The sequence below is a fragment of the Lissotriton vulgaris genome, chromosome 8, assembly GCF_964263255.1.
Source record: "Lissotriton vulgaris chromosome 8, aLisVul1.2, whole genome shotgun sequence".
In the NCBI taxonomy this organism is placed as follows: Eukaryota; Metazoa; Chordata; class Amphibia; order Caudata; family Salamandridae; genus Lissotriton; species Lissotriton vulgaris.
The window spans coordinates 480,524,396-480,542,275 of record NC_141696.1 but is presented as its reverse complement, the minus strand read 5'-3'; the positions used below and the strand labels follow the sequence as shown (position 1 = coordinate 480,542,275).

Below are 17,880 nucleotides of genomic sequence, written 5' to 3'. Positions count from 1 at the left end.
GTTCAGCTATGAGCTCTTTTATATATCTGCAAACGCCACAGATTTCCAAGACTTCTCCTAGAAGTCTTTGTATATTCCAAATAGGTCCGATTTGTTTCAAAAGATTAGAGCATACCTGTAACAAATAAAGTTCTTGAATCCAGTATGTATAAATAAGTCTGATTTATTGAAGCTTAGTTCCAGGTTAAAATAATAATAAAGATATAAGTAGATGTAAATATAAGTTCCCACCAGGAGCAGATCTTCTGTCGCTCAGCCTGCCTGCCATCAACTGCCTCTCCACAGATCAGTCAGGTACCCAACATTCTAAGGTGTCATCAAACATTCTACCAGATACAGTGGCTAGGGAATGGGGAAAACTAAGCAAGGGAAATGCAAGACATAAGCAAGATGTAACAATACCCATAGTAGGAGCTTTGGAAATCAGAACAATATAAACAAAGACATCAGTTAAAAAATATAGACTGCTAAAATCTGGACCACACATAAATATATCCCTGGAAGAATGTTGGCATGCACCCTAACACAATATAAAGTACTTGCCCTTACTTGCATGACTAATTGACAGTAGTATGTAGTCTATGGTGGTATGGGAACCTCTACTATTAAAAGTGTGACTCATCAGGGCAGGCGTAACACATAACTCATTTGTAAACCCTAAGTCAAGGCCAAACAACACTTCTTTATACAATTCCCCCTATTCTGAGTGTCAAAAATGAGTATCACTAGTCCCGTCTTCATTTGTGAATCCACATAGTTTATCAGCAGCATTTGGACATAAAGCATAGTCAAAATCCCCCCCCCCCCCTCGAAATAAAAATACATCCTTGGAATTGTCATTGTGCAATAATTTAAAATCATTACCCAGTTTTTTTTACAACTACCCCAATTTGTTCCGGGGAATATTATTGTAAAAAATGTTGAACGGAATACAGTGCCTCTTATTCACATGGATTTTGATCAGTTAGTAATAAATCTCTTCAGTATATCAAAAAAAAAAAACACTTGTCCTCAAATACGCTAAGACTGAAGTATGAATGATAAAGGAACCAAGACCTGGGATAGGTAGAAAGTGAGTTTGGCTGGATTTATGAATTTATGACAAGTAAAAATGTGAGTCGGGAGATAGTTATCTGAGGTTGAGTCGTTAGATCACTTTATTTTGAAGTAGATGATACTGCATTATAATATTTTCAGGCTAGCTTTTTACATGGCTCCCAAAAGGGGCCCGCCTTTGAAGCTCTTAGTGTTCCCAACAAACAGAACTAAGAAGGATCACTTTCAAAAGCATTCCATTAGATAGACGTTTTTGTGCTTTGATAGTTATCACTACTAATACTTTTATAATTACATATGGAAGGTGTGGATTGTGTTCCTTGCTAAAAACCTCAAGTGGTACATGCAGATCACAGCTTCTCAAAATAACAATGCCCCTCCCTCCCATGGCTCTCTGTATCAGTACATCTCATTCCACCTCATATTGCTGTATGTCTGTTTGTAACCTTGCGTATGTGTGCTTATTCAGTTATTTCTTTTATTTGCAGTGTGCCAACCTGTCCTCTAGGCAAATCCTCAGTGCAAGTAGGAAAGGGTGGAACAACAAAATACAGTAAATCAACAGATGCAAGGTAATGAGTCGTTAGAGGCGTATTGAAAGTTTAAGGGGCCCCGAGAAATGTACACGGAGTGGCCCCCTCTCCGGTTTTATCCAGAGAGCTCAGACCTGAGTACTATGCTGAGGGGGCTCCCTGCAGCTGGAGGGATGCAGGGACCTGTGTTCTGCCCCTGTGAGGCATGTAATGAAGCAAAGTGACACGGTGGTAAGCTAAAATGAGAGGATCTAACACATGACAATCTCGTACAATGTGATGGGGCCCCGGACCTTTCCAAACAAATTCTGGTAGTCAGTGTAAAGAACTCCAAGGTACAGCTTGATAGAAGAAAGTTCTTTATTGGTTTCACCAACAAGGGCTCTGAACGCGGAGCGCAAGGTACAGCAGCTGCTAACAGCTGTCAACTGTCAACGGACAGCTGGTGAGGACAAGTAGCAGTAGGGTGTTTTCGCAGGGACACACACGCATGCACACATATACGGTGTCCTGGAGCGGACACAACTGACTATACATAACACATCCTCCCCAGAAGGAACAATGGAAGAGAAGGAAGGGGGAAAAGGAAGGAGAGAAGGCGGTAGAAGAGAGAGAGAGATATAAACAAAACGTTGCATCGCTTAGCATAAGGGCTCAATCACAAACATAGTCACCGAGTTTCACCGGTAGTAACACTCTCTTATCACTTCCGCTGGTACTGACAAGGGGTGACTGATGGTGTCCAGGAGTGGGGGGCAATAACCTGACTACCCTACTTGTGTTGGTGCTCTGGGTGGTGGCACGCGCGTTGTCAGCTGTGGTAGGTGCTGCCGTGTTGGGTGTCTCAGCTCTTGAGGTGACAGGATCGAGGTCAGACTCACAGTTAGAAGAATCTGACAGGGCATTGTTGCGCTTACTAGCGCAGGTTTGTTCACTGCCAGATTCTTTAAGGGGTGTAATGTCCGGGTTCACTGAGGAAGGTTTGCACACTGAGAGGACAGAGAAGTGCCACACCCTTCCATTGCTCAAAAGAGCAGAGTTACAATACACCTTTCTTACAGACAGGGGTGGGGAGTACTTGTCCTGCCCTTTCTCTATGTGCTCACTCTTCTTAACCTTTACCATGTCTCCAACAGAGAGTTGCACCAGTTTGCAATTGTTTTAATATCATACCGGGTTTTGCAATTGTGCTGTACTTGCTCAACTCTTTTCCTCACTTGGTCAGTAGAGCAGTGCATTCTTTTAGCGGCTAATGTCCACCCCACGTTGTCATTAGTATGGGGTGTCCTACCTCGCATGAGCACAATGGGCTATGACAAGTAGTATCATAGCCCATTTGTGTACTCTGTAGGCCCACAAGGTTTTAAGGATCTCTTTTTTCCAGCTTAGCTTATTGCTGTTGGCCAGCTGTATGATACCCTTGAGGACTCTGTTGAAGCATTCCACTGCGCTATTGCCGGCTGGGTGGTACACCAATGTGGTTTTATGCTCAATTTGGTTTCTAGAAGTGTATGTGCTGAAAGCATTGGATATGAACTGTGGCCCATTGTCGCTGATAATTTGTTTTGGGAGCCCTTCCCGTATGAACACGCTATCTAAGAATTCTACCACAGTCTTCGAATCAGCTCTGGTGGTAAATTTAGGCTCAGGCCCTTTCGTAAAATGGTTTATGATCACGATTATGGACCACTATTCTTCATGTTCCTGTACAGGGCCCATAATGTCCACCCCCACCCTTTCCCAAGGCATGGCGGGGCAAGTGATGGGGTGAAGAGGTGGTCTAAGAGTTACCTGGGTTTTGTCTGAGTGCAGACACATGCTGCATTCTCTAACCATCCTTTCTATTTCAATGCTTACACCTGGCCACCAGTCATTTTCCTTCACCCTGTTTTTGCATTTTACTATGCCTAAATGTCCTTAGTGGCATAAATGCAGAATTCTCTTTCTTAGTGTGGTGGGAGGAACTACTCTACCACCTCTTAACAGTAAACCTTTCTCGTGGGACAGTTCGTTCCTGACTTCATAAACGTATCACTGAGTTTCAGATATTTTGTGTGTCCATCCTCCTGCTAACATTTTGATTACTTGACAAATGCCTTCGTCCTTTTCTTGTTCTGTTTGCCACTCTTCCTTTGGATTTCCTGGAAACATTCTTCCAGGCTGGCTATACAATACTCTTCAATTTCATTTGGAGAGTCAAGTTCTGCAGTATCCACGGGCATCCTGCTCAGAAAGTCTGCTACTACATTTTTCACCCCTGGAACATAGGGAATGCTGTAGTTGTAATCAAAAAGGAGCATGGATAAGCGAGCTAACCTGGGGTATGCGTTATACAGGCCTTTCGTTGTGAACACCTTGGTGAGAGGCTTATGATCAGTGCATAGGGTGACTTTGTTTCCCCACACGGAATTGCGGAAGTGTTCCAATGCCCAAACGCATGCCAATGCCTCACGTTCGATGACAGATAATTTTTCCTCCATTGGGGTCAAGGACCGTGATGCAAATGCAATAGTACAATCAGCTCCATTGTTGTCCTTTTGGGTTAGAACTGACCCAAGTCCCTTTGTATTTGCATCTGTGGTGATGGTATTATTGAGCAAAGGATCGAATCCTGCAAGGGCATTGTGTTGCACAATTCCATTTCAGTGTGTCAAATGCATTTTGTCAAATTTGCTTTTAATTTTTAGAAATTGTCGTAGATCGTAGGTTTTAGTTGAAAAGTTCTTGATTCATTTTGTGTAAAATTCTACAAGACCCAGGAAAGACCTCATCTCTTCCTTGTTTTTGGGTACTGGAGAGTTCTTTATAGCTTCGAGTAAGTCTTTCTTTGGGCTGATTCCCTTACTGTTGATTTCGTGTCCCAGGTAATTCACAGATTCACGCGCAAATTTGCATTTACTGTATTCTGCTGTGAGTCCCTTTGCCTCCAATATTTCCAGTACTTGTTGTATTTTCTCGTGCTCTTCCCTGGTCTTTCCCATTACGAGGATGTCATCTTGGAACATCAATATACCTGTAACTCCCTTGAAGATATTGCTCATAAGTCTCTGAAACATTGCTGCCGCTGATGTTAGTCCGAATGGCACCCTTGTGAACTGGAAACACTCAAAGGGTGTGATGAAAGCAGTGACATTTTTGCTGTCACGATGTAGTGGAACCTGGTGGTACGCCGACTTTAAGTCGATAGTCGAAAACCATTTGACCCCTTTTGTTGTAGCCAGCATTTCACTTATTTTGGGAAGGGGAAATTGTTTGACGACTATGTTTTTGTTGAGGTCATGCAGGTTGACACATAACCTCAGTTTGCCGATGGGGCGTTTTGCCACGACCAAAGGCGCAACCCATTCCGTGGCGTCCACTTGTTCTATGATGCCTTCCTTTAGCAGTTTCTCTAATTGTGTTTTGACCTCATCCTTAACTGTAAACTGTAGGTTTCTTGTCTTATGTACAACAGAAATGGCTTATGGTTTTACTTGGATCTTGTGTTGGTACCCCTTCAAGGCTCCAATCTTGCCATTGAACACCTTGGGGTACATTTCCAATAGGGCCTTGCTGTAGTCGTCTGGGTTTTGTTCAGCTAGGACAGAGTCAGACTGGCTGGGGTCAAGGATAATGCCTAAATTACCCTGATCCATCCATCCCAGTACTGAGGGACCAACTGTGGATAGGTACAGTTCCATCTGACTCCCTCCGTTTATATGTAAAGTTAAGCTTCCTGAATCCACAAAACCTAATAGGTTCACCTGAGAATGACTTTATAGATATGCCAGCCTTTTCTAGGTGGTTTCCTATGCAAGGTGAGAATTTTTCTTCCCAAACCCTTCAATTTACTATTGTGTAAGGCGAGCCTGAATCGGCGACAATCCTGATTTTTACACCCCGATTGTCCTATCACGGACAGGTTTCTTAGTTTGTGTGGTCTTGCTTGCACTGACTTCGTTTCGCTGCTCGTCTTCTATACTGAGGACACACAATCTAATGTCTTCATCATCTGATGTTTCTTGGTGGCATACGCCTACATCGTTGACAAGTTTTGACAGATTGTATATTTCTCCTCCTGCATGCCTTTTGGAAATGTCCTATGACTCCGCAGTACATGCATTTCACTTCTCTAGCAGGACATTTCTTGTCATCTGCCCAATGTGATAAGTCGCCGCACCTATAGCAAAGTTTCTTTTCATTGTTTATTTGTTTGTTTTATACTGGTTTGGTTGTTTTGTTGCCCCATGTTTGTTTTGGTGTGCGCTTAACTTGTGTACTACTCTCCTTTTTCTCATTGCATTCTGAAATGACTGTTTTTGTGCAACGATCAGGTAGTTCCGCTTTTCTAGCAATGTCTAATGTTTAGGAGAGGGTACTCCCGTTTTGCCCATAAGTTGTCCTGGATGTTTGCATTTGACCCTTGGATTACAATATGGTATCTGATGAATTCGTCATGCAAGGTGCCAAAACGACAGTTCAATGGAAAGTTTTTGAATGCGCACACATAATCATCAACGGAACTCTTCTTTTCCCTGCTTCCTGCAGAAGAATTTTTATCTCTCCACACCCGCGAACACATTTGGCTTGTAGTATGTATTTAGGTCATCAATTGCGTTTCCGTAAACATCATCCTCACTTTCCCCTCTTGTTTTTTTGTTTATGTTGTTATAAACTTTGATTCCACCAGCCCCAAGACAATTCAATAAGAGTTTGTATTTTTTTTTTTAGAGGTAAACTCATCGTCATCCTCAAATTGTAATATGTAATTGTTGAAATACTCCCTCCATTCTTCCCATTTGAGTAAGGGTTCACCCGCACCTGGTAGGAATGACTGTGGGGGGGGGGGAGAGATTCCATAAGTAACCAGATGCCATATTAATTTTTTTATTTTTTTGGGTAGCGTTAATGTATGGCGCTGTAAAGAGGGAAAGTGTAACTATGTTTTAATGCTTTGTTTTTTTATATGTTTTTGAACAAATGGCCCCTATAATTTCTATAGAATCTCAATCAATTGTAGACAGTATAGTAATTGGTTTGACGGTCAGAGACTAAACATGCATTTTGAAAGTGTTTCTCCCATTTCTCAGTATCTTTGCATCGATCACATGCGTTATAGTTTATTCTCCTTATATTATATATTTTTTGTAGTAATGTGCCCACACAACTTGCGCCGTACCTTTATGTTTACGTTTTCTTCCGATCTTTTAATTTTGTTGTCATTTTCAGTGAGATTCTGTTTGGCTGTACTGCGCGTTCGCGCGGTGTGTAGGAGACTCAAATTGACTGATTTGTTTACTTTTCTTGAAAGTTCAAAATGGCCGCAAGTAATATTTCGTGATACTTCATCAATTGAGCTTGACTGCTGACTTTAATTCACCTAAGATGGCCTCCATGTTCCTGCGTTGTGCGTCACGCAGTAGCTTCCATCTGTTAGTGACGTTACACTACAGCTGGCAGTTGGGAAGTTTGTTGAACTGTCACTTGCCTTCTGTGGAGATTATCCTTTGTTGTATTTGTTGTGCGCGTTTATGGATACTTAGCAATGCTGAACACTTGGTTACAGTTAGAAGTGCATATCATTACATTCTTGCTAGTAGTATTTTGGGTTTTGCTGTACCATTGAGCATCTTAAATTGTTCACTCGCTTTTATTCTTTTTAACTCTCTACGTGCATGTATTAAATTTTAAATTCACAAACCTTTTGTTCTGTAGTCCTTTGCGATCGTTTAGCTGATGGTTATTTTTACAGTGCTCTTTTTTCATGTACATATATATTCTTTTTGTTGAATTATTGTCAGTCAGGTGATATGTCGTTTTATCTTTAGTTTCTTTTGTTAAGATCCAATCTGGACGGTGGGTTCCGGTTTTGGTACTCGTCACCACTTGTAAAGAACTCCAAGGTACAGCTTGATAGAAGAAAGTTCTTTATTAGTGTTCACCAACACGGGATCCGAACGCGGAGAGCAAGGTACAGGCAGCTGGTAAAAGGATCTCCAGCTGTCAGCTGACAAACATCAATGGACAGCTGGTGAGGACAAGCAGCAGTACGGTGTCCTCACAAGGACACACATGCATGCACACATATACGGTGTCCTGGAGTGGACACAACTGACTATGTTATGTTATGTTATGTTAAAAAATATTTATTGAGCGCACTGCCACCGATTGAGCTTATGTGTCATGGGTTTATTAGAAAATGTTGCCCTCAGTGTTTTTTTAAGGATGCTAAGTGCTCAGGGCTCATAGAGGCAGTTAATGGAGTTCCAGTGTGCAATCCCTGAACTCTTACTTTTCCCATCTTCTTTCGTCTGTATTTGGTAATGTCTATCAGAGTGGTGTTGCTGGTGTATGCATATTTATAAATCCTGTCAACATGGTGAGGACTAATTTGTTACTGTAGTATGTCCGGCTTAACTACCAATTAGCTACCAGGCAGTTCACTTTCAAGTTTGTAATACATAAGCATCTTCTCAAATTAATCACATTATAGTGTTGATCCATACTGTAAAAGGCTATAATGCCTATTTTAATATTAAAGGTCCTTAAAACTACTGTAAAATGAAAGTAGTTAAGCGTACCAGGAAAATATTATTGGACCTCACATCTAGCCATAATCTCGTCATGATTATTTTCAAATCAGCTTAAGTTATTGAAGACACTATGAAGGGTAATTCAGACTGCTTTAAAGGAACTGTGGTTGACTATTGAGTCAAGGATTTGGTCCAGGAAGAACATTGCAGGAAGATAGATATATTTTCAATAACATGCATGCATCGTTGAGGATAATGTTGGGAATAGTTATGGGCAGAGGTTTGTACATGGTGTGATTTGGGATGGAGGACTGAAATTGAAGATATTTAGACTTTTTAAAAAAAATGTATTTATCTATTTTGATTGGCCAGAAACTGGAAGGGTGCATATAGTAAATCTCTAGGCTGTACAATGCTGAAAACAAGCTGTTATATGAGATGGTAGCACATGATGAGTTTTCCAGACTAAAGAAGTCATTACGCATTTGGTTGTACAATTATGTTCGTTACAGTGAATACATCCAGTCATCAAAGAGTCCTCACATAGTCTGACATCTCTCAGTTGCCCTATTCAGGCAAAGATATACTTCTTTAAGGTGAGTTATCTTTTTTATCTTAACCCTTTCCGTGCTGATGACGGAACCGCTCCGTCATCAGCACAGCCTAACCGCGGCTGATGACGGAGCGGTTCCGACATCAGCATGCGGCCGCCGAGCGGCCGCCCCGCCCACTTAGCGCTGCGGCAGAATAGCCGCCGCAGCGATGTGGTTAAAGGTCTAATCTGCAAATGTAAGGGGCGGTGAAAGGAGACCTTCTAATCTCCATTTCTGTGCAAAAACGGTACTTGCACCCAAAGAATCAGAGAACATAATAGTGTCTAAGCTCATACTCTGGCTGACATTTCACTGCGTCCCTTAGAGGTCTGCTCCTGGGTCAGAGTTTACATTGGCACCTGAAATGGCTTTGAGTTTCTGATAAATAGAGAGCCAGAATGATTACAATCTGACTCAGCCCCATTAAACGCAATTCCAATTCTTCGGTGCTTAATGACATTTGGCATATTGGCTACTATGCCATGGCTAGATTTGATTAATTAAGACAGATCCATGTTGTTAGCGTTCTTCCTTGCTATCCTGAACTCCCAAATCTACAATTGGGCAGCATCTCTTTCTATATCCTAAGCCCCCACCTCCCTCTGGAAAACCATAAATATGAATATAATATCTGTTAGATAAATATTGAAAAGAGTACCTATTAGTGTTAAATACAAGAATTAAAACCATCCTAGTCAAAAAGTAAATCAAGGTCCTGGAGGGCCAGACCTACACCTAATGGTTTAAGCACTTATTATGCAGTTGCGGCTCGTAGGGAGCAGAGGTCGGGCCGGGGTAGGGGAAAGAAAGTTTTATCTGCTGGTCGCTGGACGCCAGTCGTTGCCTCTTCTTTCTCCTCCCTGTTTTCTTGGATCCCAGACTCCCATAGCCAATCACAATGCTTCTGTCACCAACATGACAGCAGCGCCGTGATTGGTCTGAGCGGCCTGGTTCGGTGCTCAGACAGGGAGTAGGAACCTTTGCATGTTCTCCACCTAGGCTGTCAAATAAAGCTGGGTAGAGAATATGCTAAGTGCGCATGACGGTTTGGCCTTATGGTGGGCCAACCCCTGCTCCTCCCTCTGACGCGGGCCCACCCCCTCCTAACCTGGCTCCATATTAAAAATAAAACGATAACGTTACGTTATTATAATTTTATTTTTCCTTTGCACTGTTCAGAAAGCAGTGGGGTGACGCTTCTCCACCTTAGTGGAGGAGCCGCCGCTGTTATTATGTCAATTACTGCAATTTATACTAACAGCTTGTAATTGTATAATTTGTGGATATCCTTAACATCTAAAATAGATCTCCCATTCCCCCCACTCTATGTAGACCACCCATCCCATCTTAGTCCCTCACATCTGCAATTGTGTCCTCCTGCTAAAGACTTTGCCCACTTATGTACCAAGATCTCAATCCACCCAACACCACAATAACAAACAACTATAATTAAATACACTGTAATTCAATGAAAACCTAGTTATCTAATGTATGCTCCTGAAATATAAAAATGCACTGAATCATTAGAAGTATTGACATCGGCTGCAACGAAGGAAGACACTCTCTGTGCATAATAAAAAACTAACTAAAAATATAAAAGATAACTAAATAAATAATAATAAATACGTTTGGAACGCTAATTAAGTGCTTGCTCATTATGTAACCATAAATTGTTTCTCAATTACAAGACATTCTTATTGTGAGGGGGGGTCTCGGGGACTGCAGTACCTCTTGCAATTTTTGGGCAGATTCTAGTGTATTCATCAGGAACACCCCTTTCTGTGAATCAATATATTGGTTGTGGAATCTCTGCAAATGTTTTTATTTCCATTTTTATTCATGCGCATTTGAATGGCCTCAAACCATGCACGATCAACAAAAGGCATTGTGTCCCAAACTGAATTTTTTTCGACACGTTTCTGCGAATCAAAACTCAATTATGTGAAAATTGGCAACTCACAATGACAGCCGTGTAGTTGAGACGCTTCTGGCTAAACAGAGGCAACCGAACAGCCAACAGTGAAATAGCTAATGTGTTTCACTGAGGAGCTAATAATGCTTTAGAATACAGCCAAAAAACCAAAACAAAGAGAGCGCTATAAGCAATTTGCAAACTAGTAGCTCTTTTGCCAAAGGCCATATCATACCATGTAATAAAGCAAACCTCCTTCCTGCAATATCACGCAGGAGTTGCACGAATGCCAACCGTATGCAACCCAGGAAGCACTAGGTATTACTGGTGTCCATGGACTTCATACCATTCCGTAATCCTTCCCCAATCATATTGTTTGAAGCAAATCCATGACTAGCCACTATAATCTACTCTACAAGATGCCGCTGAAGCTTGTTCAGCGAAGTTTGCATATTAGCGAAACAATGATAGAAATATATATTTAGTTCAGAGAATACAATTTAATGTCTTTGTCCCAAGAGACAAGGAACAGCATAAGTCCATCTGGGAGGAAATGGATGAAGTCTATAGTACGCAACCTATGGAAATCCCTGTACACAGAAAGGATTGTGAAGGCATGGGGCAGTGGAGGAAAAATCACTACTAGGTCTTAAAAGACAATGGATAAGGGGAGTGAACAGAGAGTCAAAGTACAGTCAACAGTAGTGGAGCAACTTTATTCTGTCAGATGTGTAGTTGTAATGTTACAACAAGTAAATAAATATAGAAATAGCCCCAAGCAAGAATGTAGAATTATTTTAAACATGTAACTGGAAGTTTCAGTAGCCACCAACGTACGGTTTAAACAACTGCTCTGACAAATAAATAACTCTCACATGTAGTTTTCAGCTGCCAAAATACATCCACATGCAGCTTATTCGAATCAAATGGCACTCTAAGGTGTCGAAAGGTGCGATATTGGCGCTTTATAAATCACCACAACACATACATGAAGTGTGAGTCCAAAGAGTATCAAAGTTTCAGGAAGCTATATTCCTGGCAACAACTGCTCTCACTTGGCCAGATTCCAAAAAATTGGCTCCGAAGGAAATTAGAAGTCTGGAAGATTCCATATTTACACGATACGTACGTTAACGTATTATGTATGGTTTGCATTGAAGCAAATATGGTGTTGCCTGGAGCATCTTTGAACTGTTTAATATAACTCCAGGATGCACCTCATCAAATTTATTAAACTCTATTCATAGACAACCATCTCTAAGATGTGTCTAGTTTTGCCCCAGGGTTTATCGCAATAAATCATAGCATAGTGTATCTATGAGATGACAATGGGATCTATTGATTTGCTTCAAATCTCAACATAAAGCTGTATTTCAGATTACTTAAGCACATCAAATCTCACTGTAGCTTTGTGGCTAGGTGTGACTTACTCTTGAAGTACTCCTGACTTAAACTGAGGCTATTGAAGAGCACTGTGCAAAGAAATCCATAAATCAATTGTAGAAATCGGATGGATAGAACATGAAAATAGAAGAAAAGAAACCTTTTCTGTGGAGGATTGACAATTTGGGAGCATCTTTAGGCTGCACTTGAACAGAGCTGTTGTGAGGAAACTGCACCCGGGAAGACTACAGCAGAACCACTGAACTTCTGCTAAGCAGAATTGGCTCGAGTTGTTAAACTTGAGGACAGTAAGTTAAGAAAATTAGTCAAAGACCCCCAGCAGGGCAGAAGGCACAGTGCATCAGTGATCGGGGTGTGGTAAGTCATACAGTGAATAATACTGATAGAGGTTGGGATGTGAACTATGTCCTTGTAAGTGAGCAGAAAAGCAGCAGGCAGCCCAAAACCCTGGCTTTGACAAGCTGGTATTATGGTTTACATTTTTAAATGTTTTACTGCAAGTACATGGATAAAAAGAAAGAGATATAAAAGAAGAAAAAAAGCATGCCATCACGTAAACATGGCAGCCATATTCTTGCAATAACATTTTTTTTATGAAAAAATAAAATAAATAAAATAATCATAGCATATAATTTTAATAGACCAGTAGTGATGCCTCTCAGCAGGCAGGTGTACTTAGAACAGGTATTGGAAATATTTCCTGTAACTTCAAGACCTGGTTTAAACATAAAAGAGTTACTCAAAAAATGAAAAAGATAAATAATTAAAAGAAAAAGCACCAATTAAGTAAATATTGGCCCATCCTCCCTGGCACAGACATGCAGTTCATTCTATGCAGAAATAATCACTGAAACTGCTGTCACTCACAGTATTTGGGATACAATGGCAGAAGTGGGCTAATTTCCCCTTGCTATGAGGTTCGTAGCAAAATGTGATAGACAGTTTAATACCAATGGATGAAGCGGGCTGACTCAAAACACCTCCATGTAGCATATATGCATGATTTCTTTATTTGTAATTGGTTTTATTAGACAAGGCTGGTGCATAGACCTAAAAACCACAGTCCCTTCTCTCTGTGGTTGATGTTCACCTTCTTCACCTCATATAACTACTCAATTCTTAGCTTCAAAATACTGACATCCGAAGCAGGGAATGATCTTTAACTTCACCAAATCTATCCTGTCATGACTTCTTTAATTTACCTGCCTCACGTTTATTAACTTGTCTCAGTGCCACGCCATAGCGCCTTCTCACTCTCTCTCTCCCGTTTCTCTCACACATTCTCTTTTAACCTATCTCTACTTTCTGTTTTGCTCTTCTGTTATTTTTTTAGCCTCTTTTGTCTCCTTCTATTTCTTTATCGGGCACCATTATTTTTCTTTTCTACGCTGTTGCAAACCTCCTTGAAGCGGACGTGGACCCGTTTATTCACATCTCTCACAAAGGTCTCAATAGTTCACTGGAAGGTTCCTGTTCATGGTCTCATCTAACCGAACGTGAAAAGGGACCAACCGTCAAGGATACTTCCTCCCCCAGACCAGATAGTTGAATTGGAATGGATGTGTGCCCCTGATCTTGCAAGAAGATGCATCTCCATCACTCCTGGTCCTCCACTGTTAAACCTCAGCAGAGAAAAGCGGAGTTATTGTAAACGGCTGGCGGGCCACAGACCATCCTTAGATGGAAAAGTAGGGTATGGGTAAGGCAGTCCCTGCAGAGGCACTCTATCAATACAAACCCTACTTAAAATATAATACCCTTTTAATAGATAACAAAAGTGTACTTCGGGTCTGCTAACTCACATGGTTCTACTGTCGTCACATAGTTAAGAGGCATGTTCATACAGTGAACAGTAAAATATGCTGGACCCTTTACATCTAGGCAGACTAGAAGAGAATCTTCACTGTTGGAGTCTCCCTCTGAGTGACAAGGGAAGCAGCCACTGGTGGCTTTGTTGTCGATGGTAGGGGTGGCTTCTTAATTACCTAGGCATTACTGTTGCTCCACATCCTACCCCCTCTCTACCGCTACACCACCTCCAAAGCACGTTCTCCTCTACCACTTTGTATCACATGCAAGAAATATTTGCTAGGGTGAGAAGTCTGGTATTTACATGCAGAGGAGACAGCCCCAAAACTGCAGACATCTCTTGCTTTACTACACGGGATGACGGTAGCCACAGCTCAGACATCTATTGGTCCCTTAGATCTAATGCTCACGTTACACAAGGACCCTGTGCATGAGTGTCACTTTGACACGATTACCCCAATTACAGTCCAGTTGTTATTTACCAGTGACTGTATCCTGGAAAGCTGGCTCCTTGTTGAATAGCACATCTGCCTGTCATCCCAGCCTAGCAGTCTTCTGTTATATCAACAAGGCTTGCAGTTTTATGGTTATACAAGGTAAGGGCAGCTGCAGGTCTTATGAGCTTTGGCATGTCACAAGAAATCCTTATCTCAGAGCTGAACAATCCACCTCTGTTATGTTGGGAAACTGGTCTCTGTGCTTCCTACTATGCTGTGGGATCTTGACAGGCTTGGCTTTCCAACTCCTGTCTATAACAATGCACTTTTACTTTCATCTGCCATTATTTAATGTACTTAACCATACATCTTGTAGCATTCACGTCAAAATAAGAAATACCCTGTACCTTTTCTTGATACTTCATATCTATGGAATCCATAGGTTTAATGGCCGACAAACAGATGTGAAAGACTTTGATTCTGACGGATTGCTTACATCTTCCAGGTGAAATACTTCTAAATAGAAAGCCTTGAAAATAATTGGCAAATGTTTCAAATCTTAGTAAACTTGGTTTCGTACATACAATATAGAAAAGAGTACATCGTATACTCAAAAGCAAATGACGAGTTATTAATAATCTTTTTACTTGCATGCATATTTATTTGAATGGTTGCACACCTTTAAAAGTATATATATATGTATATATATATATATATATATATATATATATATATATATATATATATATATATATATATATATATATATATATATGTATATATATATATATATATATTTCAATCTATCTATCTATATATATATATATATATATATATATATATATATATATATATATATATATATATGTATATATATATATATATATATATGTATATGTATATATATATATATATATATATATATATATATACATAGCTTTCTAACTTTCACCTGTCTGCTTTTAAATGTCTTCTTAGTATTTAAAAGTAAATTTTGCAAATATTTTCATATCCCTCTCTGCATTTTCAATTCTTGAACAATATTTGTTTTCTAGAAAAAGTTAAATTAATTACACTGGTGTATTGCCTTCATTCAGCTCAGTAAAGTCTGCTATTGAACTGGCCACATAAGAAGTACTAACAGAGGGCCTTTTTCTCCTCATCTTCTTATGCATTAGGGATAAAAGAGGTGCTACTGTGCACCGCTTTCATTAGATAGTAAAGTGTAATGCTTCTGCTGCTGCCACTGGCTGGAAAGTAAGGACCCCATAAGGAAGGGGCAGAGAAGGTATAAATATAATGGATAGATTGGAAACTATAGGACAGGACAGGAGGGGTGGAGTCTGAAGGGATCCTGGTTTTAAGGATAGAATTTGGGAAATTATTCATAAATCTTAAATACCAGAGAAGCATGGAGGTTTACAACAGCCATACTGTTCACAAGGTAAGGGTACTTAGAAAAAGTAAACACCTAAGGTGGCTCATGAGCTCCACAGTGAGACCTTTCAATCTCAGTACTACTAAATACATATATTTAAGCATCCTTCTGCACTACAAACAAGAGACCTCAAACACTTTATAAGATAGGGAAACAACACTTACAACACAACTTTTACAACGCACTACCTTTACAACAAAACATTTACAACGCAACATCCATTACAACGCATGCCATTACAACGCAAACCTTACAATGCATGTCACTACAATGCATACCACTACAACGCATACCTTTACAACGCAGTCATTACAACGCATACCATTACAACACATATCTACACTATCCAACACTTACCCTACTGATGCACCCCCTGGAGTTAGAATAGTAATTTTTACCCCTACACTATCCAACACTTACCCTACTGTTGCACCCCCTGGAGTTAGAATAGTAATTTTTACACCTACACTATCCAATACTTACCATACATGCAATGTAATGGTATGCGTTGTAATGGTATGCGTTGTAAATGTAGTATGCGTTGTAGTGGAATGCAGTGTAATGGAAGTTTCAAAGATTTTGTTGTAATGGCATGCGTTGTAATGGAATGCATTGCTATGGATGTTGCGGTGTAAAAAATGCATTGTAAAGGTATGCGTTGTAAAAGTATGCATTGTAATGACATACATCCTATAAGATATCCTCCTAATATCTTCCATGCCTCAGGTTGCGATGGCGATGCTAATAATAACTCCCCATGAGCCCAGAGTTCAATTCTTCAATCTCACACGGCCTCACGAATCAGGAAGGCTACAGAAGTAGTATACTCAAACCTCTGGTGTCCAAAGAGTGAGGGGTCAACCTCCAACGGTGACAAAAACATTCAGTGTCAGGTCCAAGTAAATGCACAACTCACAGATGTCAGTAATAAAATTTATTAGGCTTCCCTACTGCATTCTCTGCTCACCATAAACCCATTTCAGCAACTGCTGCATCTAATGTGCACATGATTTCATGGGTTCTGATCACTGAGAGTGTCATGGTCAAAGCATCAAAGCACTGCTTGGGGCTAAGACAAATGTTGCACTCATATGACCCCAATATAACCTACCCTAATATTCTGATTAACAAAACATAAACATGATCCTCACCACAAAAAACTGCCCAAAGAGGATATCATTTACTGCCCAAAATAAGATAAACTCCGAGTTGATCTTAAAATGGGCACCACCTATTACTCGCCTCCGCAGCATAAGGTGTTAGTTCTGGGTGGCTAAATGCTGAGGTACAGACCTGTTTTCACCGCAGGTGCGCTATTTCTCACCTTGAAATTAAAATATATAAAGATTTTTATTGCAGGTGTTTTTACACCCCAGTTCTGAATGTTGCTGTATTTCGGTCATCACCATTGTATACTTAATGCAATTGTGCTTTCATACCACAGGCTCAGTTGTAAGAAACATATGCTTTAACTTGCCCTTCTGTCTCCCAAACCCGAAAATGCTTCAGCTTGTGTGCTAGGGTGATGTGTGCCTTACCACTGTTAGTTTGCTGTGCGTAGAATTTTTCTCCTTGGCCAAGTGAACCAGGGATAAAAGACATAGGTCTGTGGCTATCTGCTTCTCAAAGGCAGCCTCCTCGTCGCTGTCGATGCTGCGGCTTAAAAGTTGTTCATTCTCTGATGATGCATCATTTTCACTGGAAAGAAATGGAAAGGATACAGAAAAGTCTTTAATTTCAAGTAATCTCAATGCAGCAGTTTATAAATCATTCCAGTATCAAGGGCAGTTGTCAGTACAGCGAGCATGCGGTAAAACTGCAGTGGACGTGTAGTGTGCATAGCTAGAGACAACTTATAAAATGCCATATGCGCAGAGGGGAGGGGTGAAAATAACTCATGTGCATAGGAGGACAGAGATCTTGTAGCAATCAGCACGCCCCTGTGGGGGAATGAGCCATGAGAGTGTAGTGTGCACAAGCAATGAGATCCAATCAATGGACAGCATGGTGGAGGGAGGAAAACTAAAAACGGAAGCATAAGTACGGAAAGACCTTGTGTTTTTAGAGAGAGAAAGCAAACTTGGAAAGCAGCAACCGAGAGAGTTGGTGGAGAATTTTGGAACCCTTTTATTAGTCTGGCAGTCGTAAGACCGCCAGACTTGTGGTGGTGGTGGTCTGTCTGCCGC

The 17,880-nt window shown here is 40.7% G+C and overlaps 1 protein-coding gene across 6 annotated transcripts in view; it reads right to left on the bottom strand.

Annotated features, from left to right (window-relative positions):
- The window catches only part of EDAR (ectodysplasin A receptor), a 494,038-nt gene that overhangs the window by 33,025 nt on the left and 443,133 nt on the right, over positions 1 to 17,880 (bottom strand). For all 6 annotated transcript variants that reach the window (XM_086934280.1, XM_086934281.1, XM_086934284.1 and 3 more), the window contains one exon: positions 17,233 to 17,392. In XM_086934280.1, the coding sequence (XP_086790406.1) occupies positions 17,233 to 17,392 (160 nt within the window). The remainder of the gene's footprint in view (positions 1 to 17,232; positions 17,393 to 17,880) is intronic.